Source organism: Ceratotherium simum, chromosome 4, assembly GCF_057802395.1.
Source record: "Ceratotherium simum simum isolate JZ-2026a chromosome 4, ASM5780239v1, whole genome shotgun sequence".
NCBI classification, from domain to species: Eukaryota; Metazoa; Chordata; class Mammalia; order Perissodactyla; family Rhinocerotidae; genus Ceratotherium; species Ceratotherium simum.
Genome location: NC_141903.1, coordinates 11,390,976 through 11,405,269, shown reverse-complemented (window position 1 = coordinate 11,405,269; position 14,294 = coordinate 11,390,976). Strand labels below are relative to the sequence as shown.

The window sequence follows — 14,294 nt, the reverse complement described above, 5'->3', positions numbered from 1 at the left end:
CTTACACCACCTACATCACCTTCTCAGCCTCCTGGGTGGGCCCCAAAGCCAGCTCCAGGAGCTAAAACGGTGTCGCTGTCCGTGGTGCTGACCGAACGGGCAGGCCTCCGAGTCATCTGTTTGCTGTTCTTGGTGCTTCCAAATGGTTCTTTTTTTATGCGCAAGAAGATGCTGCAGACTGAAAGAGCGGGTTTTTGAAGCATAGACTAGAATTCAAGAATAAACACGAGATTTTGGCTCCTGCTGAGGTGTGTTATAGCATTTAGGGCTCCAGCCTATGTATCCCCATTCACACTGAAGAATCAACATTTTCTTGCTGCCCCGTATTCCCAGCACAAGTTCTGGGATTTAGCACAGTTGATGGAACAGAGCAGAGCTAAGTAGAGAGCAACCAGGGCTGCAGCTTGCAGGCTGTTCTGTTAACCACAGCAGGAGAGCCACTATACTTTGGAAATCCCTGGCTTAGAGTTTTCCTCTATCTGATTTCCTAGATCCAAGCTATCAGACAGTCTTGTGAATTCTTCTAAATATCTCTTGGATTAGTCTACTTCCTCTCACCTCCACCATCACTTCCATGACCACGATGACAACCACCCTCACTCCAGTAGTTGTAATCACCAACATTGGTAATTGCTGGGATCATCCCTTTAGGAAGAAAATTTTCAAAGTGGAATAACTAAGTCCCAGTATAAGTACGTTGTTTAAGTGTTTTGTCAGAATCTGTGTACCAACCTCCATTCCCACCAACCTTGTATAACAGTGCCAGAGCCACTCTCAGGTGGCAAAAGCTCTAAGACCAGTACATTTATTTAAAACAAGACAAAACACAACAATATGGTGCATTTTATTGTATGTAAACTATACCTCAATAAAAAATTGACCCAAAGAAATACATCAAAAACGACAAAAAAGCTAATGCTTACAGAGCACTTAGCATGCACCACGGCTAGGGTAAGCGTATGTGGTGCTTTAAAACAAATCTTTGAGGTAGATTCTGTCTTAGAGACGGGATGATGACACCGAGATACCTCAAGCAACTTGCCCAAGTTCACACAAGACCCCCAGAGAGGGTCAGGGAAGCTTCCTGAGACCACGCAGCAAGCAAGTGGCACAGCAAGGACTGACGCTGGTGCTTGTCTCCCCCTCTCCTGCCGAGAAGATGCCCTTTCCCTGTAGCCCAGGAGAAGGGCCAAGGGTCCCTGAGAAAGCAGAAGATGGGGAAGGGGGCAGGGGAAAGCGTACAAGGCAGCAGGCTGCGTCTGCGCGCGGGCGGGAAGGGGGCTTCCGGGGCTGCAGGGTCGCCATAGCGGGTGTGATGCAATCACGCCAGTTGCTGCGTCAAAGGGCGGCTCCAGGGATGCGGGGACTGCAGTAGAGCTGGTCCCTGCCGCCGCCCACCTCGCCCCCGCCGCCCTCCCAGGCTAGCCCGGCCGGCAACCGCTGCCGCCAACCTTCGTCCTGGGCCAGGACCACCGCCCGGAGCCCCCGACGACCCCTGACAACCGCCGCCAGCTACCGGTAACCCCTGACAACCGCCGCCAGCTACCGGCGACCCCTGACAGCCACCGCCAGCCCCCAGGCGCCCAGGGCGCGCCATGAAGTCGGCGGCGAGCTCGCGCGGGGGCGGGGCGGGCGGCCGCGGAGGCGGCGGCTGGGGCGGCGGCTGGGGCGGAGGGCGAGGCGGAGGGGGTCGGGGAGGAGGGGGCGATGGCGGCGGCCCGGGGGGCAGGGGCGGCTTCGGGGCGCGGGCGCGCGGCTTCGGCGGCGGCCGGGGCCGGGGGCGCGGCGGCGGGGACGGCAGGGACCGCGGCGGCGGCGGGCAGCGGCGCGGAGGCGTGGCCAAGAGCAAGAGCCGCCGCAGGAAGGGCGCCAGCGCGGTGTCGGTGGAGCCGCACCGGCACGAGGGCGTCTTCATCTACCGCGGGGCGGAGGACGCGCTGGTCACGCTGAACATGGTGCCCGGCCACTCGGTGTACGGCGAGCGGCGGGTCACGGTGACCGAGGGCGGCGTGAAGCAGGAGTACCGCACGTGGAACCCCTTCCGCTCCAAGCTGGCCGCGGCCATCCTGGGCGGGGTCGACCAGATCCACATCAAGCCCAAGTCCAAAGTGCTGTACCTGGGCGCCGCCTCGGGGACCACTGTCTCCCACGTCTCCGACATCATCGGCCCCGACGGCCTGGTCTACGCGGTCGAGTTCTCCCACCGCGCCGGCCGCGATCTGGTCAACGTGGCCAAGAAGCGAACGAACATCATCCCGGTCCTCGAAGATGCCCGGCACCCGCTCAAGTACCGCATGCTCATTGGGATGGTGGACGTGATCTTCGCGGACGTGGCCCAGCCGGACCAGTCGCGCATCGTGGCTCTGAACGCCCACACCTTCCTGCGCAACGGAGGCCACTTCCTCATCTCCATCAAGGCCAACTGCATCGACTCGACTGCCTCTGCCGAGGCGGTGTTTGCTTCTGAGGTGAGGAAGTTGCAGCAGGAGAACTTAAAGCCCCAAGAGCAGCTGACCCTGGAGCCTTATGAGAGGGACCACGCTGTGGTCGTCGGGGTCTACCGGCCGCTTCCCAAGAGCGCCAGCAAGTAGCACTCGGCTCGGGCTGTCCCTGAGATCTCCCCAAGACTGTGTTGTGTTCAGTGTTACTATGTTTGTGTTTTCTTTGTGTGTTGTTTTCCTTTGTTTGTTTTTTTCTATTAAATGGCATAATGGAACAGTACCCGGCTGTATCAGTGAGGCCAGACTGGCTTTTGCTGCAGTAACAATCAATCCCCAAATCCCTTAAAACAGCTAAAACAGCTGGTGATAGGCACCGATGGATCATGGAACAGTTGGAAGCTGTGCTTACTTTAACCACTCAGGGCCCTGACTCCCCAGGGCCCCTCTTCACTCATGCTTCCTCATCACAGGGGCAGGGGAAAGAGAGCTGGGGAACTGCTGAAGAGCTTGTAAAGTCCCCCCTTGGAACTAAGGGGGCACTTCCCTATGCATTGCCCAAGTCGCGTGACCAAGCCTGACTACAGGGAGTGGCATTGGATATTGATGGGCAGTAATATAGTCTAACAGCCAATCTGCCTGACTCCAAGCCAGAGTCCTAACCACAGTATGTATTTAGTACTTTACTCTCTACCTAAGCCCCTTTGTATTCTCTAGTACATTTAATCATCACACCTGCCCTCAGATGGCTTTGCTACCATTTCCCTTTTACATGTGAAGCAACAGGGCTTCTGAAAGTAAACTGGTTGCCCAAGTTTACACAGCCAATAAGGACATAGAACTTAAATGCCAGTCTTCAGGCTCTAAATCCACTGCTATTTCCTATACACCAGTTGGATCTTACCCCTCCCCAACATGGCCCACACTGGACAGACCACAAGTCTCAACACGAGGACACACACAGAGCAAGGCTCTCTGGCTTCATTGTGTTCTTTCTCCCACCTCCCTGTCCTAGCCTTTTCTTAGATTTAAAAATAGCAAAATAAGGGGAGGGGTGGGATGTGGGTCCACCTCGCAGAGTGTTCCCACTGCAAGGTATAACCTACCCAAAGTGGTGTCACCAAGTGTCTGAGAAACAACCAGAAAAATGAATCCCAGAAAGTACCTGTCTCTGAAGGGCATTTCCTGCAGACCCTGAGTTGGGGGGCTCTGGTTGGTTCAATTCTGGCTCCCTAAACCAGCTTGAATGGAGCAGGAGAGTGAGCGATCCCGGGAGAGCTGGGAATGTTCCAAAACCAGGCCTTGAACAGGGCTTTCATTTATTCATTCACTTATATATTCAAAAAATTCCCATTGCTGATTGCCAAAGTCATCAACGTTTAGTGTGGAAACGATTGCTCACTAAAGCGTCATTTGGAGAGTGGATCTGCCTTCTTAAAGATGTGCTTGGGCAGAGATTGCGGTTAGTCTACGTTTTCTGAGGGCATACTTCCTGAACAAAAAAGAAGATAAATCAGATTTTTTAAAAGGCAGCCACTCCTCCACTCCTCCCACCCGCTCCCCTACCACGTGCACACAAAGCTACAATGCAGGTAGAGAGCTGATGTTTAGATTTGTTGGCAAGACTCATTCAGGAAGAAGAGGGTGAATGGAGTAAATGTCTACAAAAACTCAAACCGGGCCTTTCCATCAAGAATGTGAAATCTGGGGGTGGCCCCATAGCACAGTGGTTAAGTTCGGTGTGCTCTGCTTTAGCAGCCCGGGTTCGGTTCCCGGGTGTGGACCTATGCCACTTGTCGGCTGCCGTCCTGTGGAGGCGACTCACATACAAAATAGAGGAAGATTGGCACAGATGTTAGCTCAGGGCAAATCTTCCTCAGCAAAAAAAAAAAAGAATGTGAAATCTTCATTACAACCCCACAAAGCCAGGATCATTATTCCCATTTAACAGATGGAAAACTGCAGTTCAGAGAGAGGACATGACTTGCTTGAGATCCCATAGTAAGGCTCACAGCCAGAAATCACACACACAGGAGCCTGACTCCAAAGTCTGTGGCCTTCCCACAGAGGTCTGTGCTGGCTCCTTTGCTTTGCAAAGCCCTCTCTCCAAGCCCGGGCTAATTAATTTGTGGCTGGGATGAAACCCTGAGGCTGGGGATGTACTCCCAGGAAACAGGAAGATTACTTCCAGAATCTTACAGGATCCAGCCCTTTCTCAGAGCCTCCATAAGGAGCTCTTGGTTCTTCCTTACAAGGTGTCTGTCTCTCAAGGTGAGGGACAGAGCAGGGGAAACTCAGCCTCTTTCCTTGTCATGAGCACTCCCACATACACACACACACAGACAATCTATAGTCCATGTCTGAAGCTGCTTGAAGTGGGACCATCCATGGAGAAAAGGCATGAAAACAACCTCCTAAAGAATGTCTCTGAGTTGCAGGTGGGTTCCTGGGCCAATGGAATGACATGTTAAGAACCAAGAGAAATATGGGAATAAGGACTAAGGGAATGTGGGAGGGAAGCTGAGCCCGGATTTGCAGGGTGAGGCTGGGGAAAAGCATGGGACTGTAACTCCAGTGGGCAGGGAGGCCCAGGAAATAGGTAGCAGTGACATTGGGCACCTGTGCTGCTTGGAGCTGAGAATGCTTGGGTTCCCAGAAGGCATTAAATTCAGATCTCTAGGTGTCTTAGACTGCTTGGGCTGTCATAACAAAATACCACAGTCTGGGTGGCTTAAACAATAGACATATATTTTCTCACAGTTCTGGAGGCTGGAAGTCCAAGATCAATGTGCCAGCAGGGTTGGTTTGGTTTCTGGTAAAGTGTTTCTCCTTTTTTCTGTGTGCATGAGGGGAGAGAGAGATTGAGGGAAAGAGAAGGAGAGAGAAACAGAGGCAGAGACAGTGGGGCGGGGGGAGAGATATCTGGTGTCTCTTTCTCTTCTTATAAGGTCACCAGTTCTATCAAATTAGGGCCCACCCTTATGACCTAATTTAACCTTAATTACATTCTTTTTTTTTTTTTTAAAGATTTTATTTATTTATTTTTCCCCCCCAAAGCCCCAGTAGATACTTGTATGTCATAGTTGCACATTCTTCTAGTTGCTGTATGTGGGACGCGGCCTCAGCATGGCCAGAGAAGCGGTGTGTCGGTGTGCGCCCGGGATCCGAACCCGGGCCGCCAGCAGCAGAGCCCACGCACTTAACCGCTAAGCCACGGGGCCGGCCCTTCCTTAATTACATTCTTAAAGGCCCCTTCTCCACATGTAGTCACATTGAGGGTTAGGGTGTCAACATTTGGGTTGGGGGGAACACAGTTCAGCCCATAACACTAGGACTGGATGGGAACTTTCAGCTAAAATGCTTGTCTTACTGGCTTGTGAGAATTGACTGAGGAAACCAATGTGCAATGTGAAATACCTGCACAGAGCTCTGCATTTGTTCCTTCCCTCCATCTTTCCTCTTATTGTGGATATAAGATAACAAGGTGGCTGAGAATTAGGAGTTACATGAAGGCCAGGCATTGCACTGGAGTGGGGGCAACTTAGCAGGGCTTCTGGGGGGACTGCTGCAAGCTGGGAGCTGGGTGGAACTTGCTGCTGAGTTTCAGAGAATCAGCAGCCTGGCAAGAGCCCCAGTTGAGCCCAGCTCAAGTGTCTGTCAGTGAGTGGCCAGTGTCAGTCACCTCTGCAGCAGGTGCAGTGAGGCTGGAGGCTGATGCTCAATGACCAGGCGAGATGGACCCTGTGCCAAAGGGATCCAGCGGGAGCCAGCAGGGAAGAACACACGGATCCGACCTCCCACCCTTGCTCACCATCACCTGCTGTCTTTCAGCCTCCCCCTGCACAGATGCCTCCTGAGATGAAGGGAGGAAGAATGGGGAGGGAGAGGAAGACCTGAGGAAATGGACCTTTGTCCAAAAGTGACTGTTTTAAACTGGAAAAAACCAACTTCCTTTAAATTGGCAATTTCTCTCCCAGCTGCAACCCTACTACCACGCAAGACGCCTTAGCACATCTGAGCTGTGGTGAGGACGTTTGGATTCTGCTACACTCATATTCCTCAGGCACTTATGATGTCCCAGGTATAGAGCTAAGCACTTATTTGATTTTCAAAACTCTTGTTTTAAATTAACGACAAGAACAAACATACCAGGAAATACTGAAACGTAAATGTTCAGCTTCATGAACTGCTGTGAAATGAGCACTGGTGTCAGAGCTACCCCTAACACTTGTGTGGCCTGGAACAAGATGGCGTACGAGAGCCCCTGCCCATGGCCCGCCCCTTCTTCTTCCCACCCCTCGTCTGTCCCACACCCTGAAAGGCCTCACGCACGTGTCTGTAGACTCCCAGCCCTCAAGTCCAAGATCTGTCCCCATGACCTTCAAGTAGCCTCCTTTAATCCATCCCTTGGAACTAGAGTTGCAAACTGGGAGCACGGTCCCTCTCAGGAAGACCGGCCTAGGGAAGACGATGGAAGCAGGCTCGGGCTGTTCAGGCCGGGTTCCCCGTTCCCGATGCATGATCTAGAAGGTGGGGACATGGGCTCCTGGGGGCATGGCACTTGTTCCTGATAGACTCCTTGCCCCGTGGGGGAAGGTGCAGACAGAGGAAGGCCAGAGCACAGACCTCTCAAGTACGGGGCCCAGGGCAGGGGCCCTGGTTGCTCATGTCTAAGAGTGGCCCCTTGCCTCTCCACCCACCCAAATCTCAGCGTTTCTCCTTAAGGAGCGAGTCCAACTCTTCCAAGTAGTCTTCCAAGCCCTTGGGTTCACAGGAAACTCTTCTTCTGAAAGCTCTTGATTCATGTTCTGATTGAGACATCATTTATTATGCACATATTATGTGTCAGATGCTTCCAGACACCTGTTTCATTTAATCCCCCCCATACCCCCTGGGACACAAGTGTTATTGCCTTCGTATCACAGATGAGGAAACTGAGGCTCAGGAAAGAGACTTGAATCACCCAAGGTGGTGTAGCTAGAAAGTGGGAGATCTGGGCTGTTCTGGGGCAGGATTGTATCCCGGGGCCGGCCCGGTAGCATAGTGGTTAAGTTCACGTGCTCCACTTCAGCGGCCCGGGGTTTGCAGGTTCCGATCCTGGGTGCGGACCTACACACCGCCTATCAAGCTATGCTGTGGCAGGCATCCCATGTATAAAGTAGAGGAAGATGGGCAAGGATGTTAGCCCAGGGCCAGTCTTCCTCAGCAAAGAGAGCAGGATTGGCAACAGATGTTAGCTCAGGGCTAATCTTCCTCACACACACAAAAAGGATTGTATCCCTTCTCTAAGTTAGTGACATTAAAATCAGATGTTCTAGGGGAAGGCTGGCTTCAGTGTTTTTTAAAAGTCCCCTAGGTGATTCTAATGTGTACCCAGGGCTGACACCCACTATTTAAAATCCCATACCATTCTTGCCATTGGTTTGGAAAAGCAGACTTAGGGCAGTATTTTGAATAACTGGACGACGACAGCTGAGCTTCTCTGCAGTGCTTGCTGGTATTGGGGGCCTCTGTGACAGCACAGCATGCTTCCCCAGACTCCAAAGAGGAGGAGGGTTGAAGTCTGTTCCTGGAAACAAAGTTATTGATATTCCTGTCCCTTTGGTCCCTGAGTGAGCACTGCGTGCAGCTCATGTTTTCCTGGAGCTTAGCTGAGCTGGGAAAGAGAGCTGAGCTGCCAGCTGTAGGAGTAACTCAAAAAGCGAGGAGCCAGAAATGAAGGAGTTAAGTCTTTACTTACTGCCATGGAATAAGCAAGAGGCTAAGACTGGAGAGCGTGCTGACCGACCCCCTGTTCCACCTCCCCCGTGGAATGGCCCTAGGTGAGGGTCCAGGGGATCAGAGCTACGTGCGGAGCATCTCACTGTTGAGCGTCCCCCAAACAAAAGGCTCCAGCAGATTTATGGAACCTGAGGCAGGCACGTGGGGGAAAGGCTAGGAGTGGAAAAGTTCTGAGTATTGAGTCGGGGGGGGGGGGAACGTTCAAGATCCCCCCTCCCTCCAGAAGGAGGCAGAGGTGTCTGAAGGAGACTCTGTCCAAAGCCTCAGCTAGAGACCTAGGAATGGAGGTGCTGGGGTAGGAATGTAAACTTACCAGCTGAGGGCACTGAGTCCTTGACTGCAGCCCTCGTCAGAGACCACAGTGCGCCAGCTGTGCCCCAAGTCTGGCATGGAGAGGGTGGCTTCCCCGTGAAGTCTGCCGAGTACAGCCTTTGTGACAGCCTGTGGTCAGGCCTGAGAAACCGCACATCCGTTTTTTAAGCAGGAGCTGGATTTCGCAATGTTTATCTCCTCCAGAGTCTAAGTAGTGGCTCCCAATACTTAAGTTGATTTGAGTGGGATTTTCTGTCTCTCGAGCACAAACATTTATGGATTTCTTTCCCAAATCTTGCCTTTTTGTTTTCCTTTTATTTCTGATGTTTGCCATTTCCACTCCCTGCTAACCACCAAGCCTCACATTAGCTGTGGCTCCAGGTCCACTGCCCATTAGACACTTCTCCACCCACTGCCGCCAGGTGAGCCTCTGCCTGGAGGACTCGGGTGCCTGAACACTGGCCGCGTGCAGCAGCCATTGTGCGTGACGGAGTGTTCTATCTCTGTCACATGGGAGGAGGAGCTGAGGAAGAAACCGGAGTTGTTTTTATGGAGAACATTGTCTTTCTCACTACTTCATGGGATTTTAATCTTCTCCCACCCAAACCTCCTTCTTCCCCATTTATTTGTCTACCTCACTGCCTTTAGGAACCCCAAATCCAACAATCATTCAACCCCATGAGGACTTCCAACCCTCTGACTTACCATCTTTGCATCATCCCTTGAATTCCCCTGCCCATATCCTCACTTCCTCCTTACCTCGCTGAGATTTCATTGTCCATCATTATAGTCACTTCCTTGCTTAATTCCTTGTTCCTCTCTGCATTCATTTCTGCTTGTAAACTGGCCAGTTCTTTTCTGCACTCACCCCTTTCTTGAAGTAAATTGTCAAAGGGAAACAAAGCTGCCAATATATGCTACCAACACTGTTTTCCAACTTCTCCTAAGACCACAAGTTCATTGTCACATTACCTACCTTCCAAGTTATCAGGTGACCAAAATGTCACTTCTTCAAAAGATGAATCACCATCCTTCCATCCTCGATAGCAGTTTCTTTGCCACTTGCTGCCAGGCCCTATTCCAATGCCATGTATTTTAGGTTTTCATTCTTCGGCAGTATTCCATTTCTGGTATCAACTTCTGTATCGTCAGTCGGCATAGGTATAGCAGATGGGTTATGCTGTGGTAGTAAACCTCCAAAGTCTGTGCCTAAATGAACAGTTTGTTTCCTTTCTCACACTACAGTACCTTCATTATTTTGTGGGAGTTTGAGGAAGAGAAGCCTTTGTTAATTTTAGTCACTGAGGGATCCAGGCTAACAGAGCAGCCATCACCTTGAACGCTGCTGGCTGTTGTACCAGAAGGAAAAGATGGCTCCAGGTCTCAAACAGGTGATTAAGTGCTCTAGCCAAGAGGTAGTGCACATCATTTCCAATCATAACTCATTCACTGGTTGGCCAGAACTAGTCATATGAACCTACTCAACCACAAGGGAGCCAGGCAGTGCAGTCCTACTATGTGTCTGAAAGGTAGAGTACTGAAGTTCTCTGCTGAACAACAATAATGATGACCACAAGAAGGTACTATTATTAGCCTCATTCTGCACGCAGTGAGGCACATGGAGGTTAAAAAATTGCCTGAGATCATATGCCTAGTAAGTCAGAGCAGGATTTGAACCCATGCTCCAGAATACTTGCTTTTAACCACTAGTCCTCACTGCTTCTCAAGCCATCAGCAAATATAGATTTTTATCTTCTTGTCATTGTCATGTAAGTTAATTGTGATGTGCTTAGAGAATGTGGTCTTATTTTTTTTAATTTATTGAGACTTACTCTACGGTCTTGTATGTGCTCAATTTTTGTAAATGTTCCATGTATGCTTGAGAAGAATGTGTCCTCTCTCAGTGCTGGATGCAGAATTCAATGTATGTCCATTAGGTCAAGCTTAGCTGTGGTGTTCAAACCTGTATCTTGCTGATTTTTTGTTTGCTTGAACTATCAATGAGAGGTGTTGAAATCTCCCACTGTGATAGAAGTTTCATGCCTTAAAGTTTCATCAATTTTAGCTTTATTTTCTGGCTATTTTATTACTTGCGCATATATTTTAAATTGTTATGTCTTCTTGGTTAATTGAACTTTTTATGATTACATAATGACCCTATTCCTAATGATGGCTTTTGTCTTCAAGTTTATTTTGCTTGTCTTCATATAGCTACACACAAACTTTTTTTGGTTAGTGTTTGCCTGATCTTTTTTTACCCCTTTGATTTCAAACTGCATCCTTTTACTTTAGTTAACATCTACTATAAAAAGCATATAGATGTTTTTTCCTTTTAAACTCAGACAATCTCCTTTAATTGGCAGATTAGTCTACTTATATTTATTGTATTTATGGAGATATTTTGCAGTTTTTCCTATGATTTTTCTTGGGTACTTCTAGTTCTTCTTCTTCTTCTACATCAATTGCTCTTTCTTGCTTGGATGTTATAACCTAATTTTCTTTTTATTTATTTGGATGAATTTGGATATTCTGGTGCCATACGCTACTTGCCCAATAGAAAGAGGGTTAAAAAAAAAGAGCACTAAAATGGGGTGATGATAGCTAGAGTTGAGTTTTGGTTCTGCTGATAACCTGTTGTTTGACCTGGGACAATCCAGTTGACTTCTCTGAGCTTTATTCCTCCCTGTAAAATCCTGGGTTTGAATCAGCAATCTGTGAGATTCCTTCTAACTCTTGGATTCTCTGTGTCCAAACTTGACCAGTCACTGGCTTTTGGTGTATGAAAGATCCTAGGGCATCTCTCATCTTAAGTTTGCTCTTAGACTAAGAGACTTTTTTTCTTTAATTTTAATTCTTAATTTTTTCCCAGCTTTATTGGGATAAGTCTCTTTAAGAGTCAAGATAGCCTTCCTTTCTTCACAGCACTGGGAAGATGTTAGACTAAAGTAGCATTATGGAAAGGAACCTAAGAAAAAACAGAATGTCAGTAATTTAGTTTTCTTATTGTCCAGAATTGGTCAAACTATAAATTTCATAACCAGAATCAGGAGAGGGAATTGGATGTGTTGACACAAGTGTGACTGGTTATTTTGTATCTTTTTTAAAAAATGCTTTATTGAGGTATAATTGGTGTACAATAAACTGTACATATTTAAAATAGACAGTTCTGACATAGGTCTACACCTGTGGAAACATCACCACAATCAAGATAATGAACAATGAACATATCCACCACTCCCACAAGTTTCCTCCTGATCCTTTGTACTGCCTGTCTCCCTCCAATCCCCAGACCCACACAACCACAAAGGAGTTAAGGGTAGTCTTTTCGACACATGGTGCTGCAACAACTAGATGTCCATATGCAAATAAAAAAACAACATCCTCCACAAAACCCTCTACCCTTACCTCATGGATTCATAGACCTAAACATAAAAACTAAAACTACAAAATGCCTAGAATAAAACAGGAGAAAATACTCATGACCTTAGGTAGGCAAAGATTTCTTAGGACATAAAAAGTGTAAACCATAAAGGGAAAAAATGAGAAATGGACTTCAACAAAACAAAAAGCTCTGTTCTTCAAGATAATTTAAGGAAATAAAAAGACAAGCCACACACTTGGAGAAAATATTTAAACATATATCCAACAAAGGACTTCTAACTAAAGAACTCTTACAACCTGATAATAAGACAGACAACCAAAATTGGGGAAAAGATTTGAAGTCTTTACAAAAGAAAATATATTAAAGACAAATAAGCATCAGAAAAGATGCTCGATGTCATCGGTAATCAAGGAAATACAAATTAAAACCACAGATAGATACAACCACGTACACAAAAATGTGTCAACACTGTGTTGACAAAGATGCAGAGTGAATAGAACCTTTTTGGAAGTTTTCTAGTTTCTTATAGAACTAAACATACAGTTACCACACAACCCAGCAATTCCACTCCTCTTTACCCTGAAGAAAAAAACGTCCATCCAAAGACTTGAATGGATAAATTGTGGTATATCCATCCAATGGAATATTACTGAGCAGTACAAAGGAATGAACTGATACACACAACACGTATTAACCTCAAAAAACATTATGCCCAGAGAAAGCAGTCAGACACAAGAGTACATACTACAGGTAAAACTATAGACAGAAAGTAGTAGCTCTAGAAAGCCTAAAGCTGGGAGGGATGGGGAATGGGAGGTGGGAAAAAGGGTGCATACTGTATGAGCCCACTTATATGCAAACCCTAGAAAAGGTAAATTGAATCTAGTGACAGAAAGCAGATCAGCGGTTGCCAGGGGATGGGGATGGGAGGGGACTGACTTAGAGGCCGAGGGAACTTTTGAGAATGATGGAAATATCGGGAGTGGTGATTACATGGGTGTATAAATTTATCAAACTTACTTAAATGTACAATTAAATATTATTATACTTAAACCATATCTCAGTAAAATTGATTATGAAAAATAAACAGGTCCAAAACCAAAAGTTAACAAAAAACCAGTAGTAGTTACAAATTCACTGAAATCGTTTTTTGAAGTATTAACAGCTGTCCTGAAAACCTGACGAGGTGTTCTAGGAAATCTGTAAAGGTTACTTTTAAAGCCCTGGCTGGAGATGTGCACTTATTTACCTCAATGTCCAGTCAACTACACTCTTGGGTTGCCTTGGTAACCTCTGGGAAAACAACATTAAAAGTACCAATATTTTATGTCAAGGAGGAAATACAGTCCCCAGAGACGAGTCAAGTTTTCCAAGTTTATTTTAGAAAACAGACTTAAAAACCCTCAAAAACCAGAAGCATAGAAATATCTTAAAATAGGAATTTATAAAGCTAGGCATAGGAAGCGATCGGTAGACTTTAGATGCAGAATTATTAACGTTTGCTCAATACACAATACACTCAACTGAAGAACATGTCAATAGAAGAGACATCTTGCTTTCACAATTTATACAGCTGTGTATAGGATCCAATATAAGCCCTTTCTTTCCCTCCTGGAATAAGTTTATTTTGAATGAAGGACTTAGATACTTATGTGTGTAGCCTTGAACTACTGTTGCTCTTCAGTAGCTTACTTCCAATTGCTTACAGTACTTCTATACTTGGAGAGATAAACTACACCTCAAATCTAGTATTTCCACACCAAACTCATAATTTTCTCTTTTAGTCTTCTTCTCACACTTTTTTCATATTAGTTCCCTCTTGCTGGACTTTTACTTCACAAGTTACATGGTAGTCTTCATGTTTTCAACCATTGCTAGATGCCTGGAGTCTAGATAATCACACAATTTGAAAACACAGAGGTCAATTTTCTAACTTACTTCTTCTTGTATTAAGAAAGATCTTCAAAGTTTTTAAAACTGAAGTCAACAAAAACAAGTAAATGAAGTTTTGGTTTAGAGGAAGCACATATGAAATAACCCCAAACTGTGATACCAAAATACCACGCGTGTTCTGGCATCTCTCCTGTGGAGCATATCTAAGAGTTTCTCTGTTGCTGACATTCATTTCTAGTGTCGGATAACACGGCCTCATTTCAAGAAAAAGCAAAGCTTTTCATATGTTAATAAGTCTAAGTCTTAAATTTCATGAAGGATTGCATCTCTGAAAAACTAACATTTGTGCTTTCTAATGCTAGAGCGAGAAAGGTGGGGAAAAACTATGATTACTTCTATCTTATATAGGCAGACTAACGAGATAAGGACACTTTCTCTACAATTAATTCACCTAACAAGTATTTATTTATTGACTGCCTTCTCTGTGC

General features: G+C 46.9%; 1 protein-coding gene across 1 annotated transcript; it reads left to right on the top strand.

The window, feature by feature from the left end:
* The first annotated feature begins 1,293 nt into the window (after nucleotides 1–1,293).
* FBLL1 (fibrillarin like rRNA 2'-O-methyltransferase 1) lies at nucleotides 1,294–2,721 on the top strand. Its single transcript, XM_087429443.1, has one exon. It carries the CDS (start codon nucleotides 1,596–1,598, stop codon nucleotides 2,589–2,591), a length of 996 nt encoding a protein of 331 aa, XP_087285569.1. The 5' UTR covers nucleotides 1,294–1,595; the 3' UTR covers nucleotides 2,592–2,721.
* Nucleotides 2,722–14,294: the final 11,573 nt, after the last annotated feature.

Coding starts and splice junctions, on each gene's coding strand:
- FBLL1 (XM_087429443.1), top strand. CDS start 1,596: ATGAAGTCGGCGGCGAGCTCGCGCGGGGGCGGGGCGGGCGGCCGCGGA.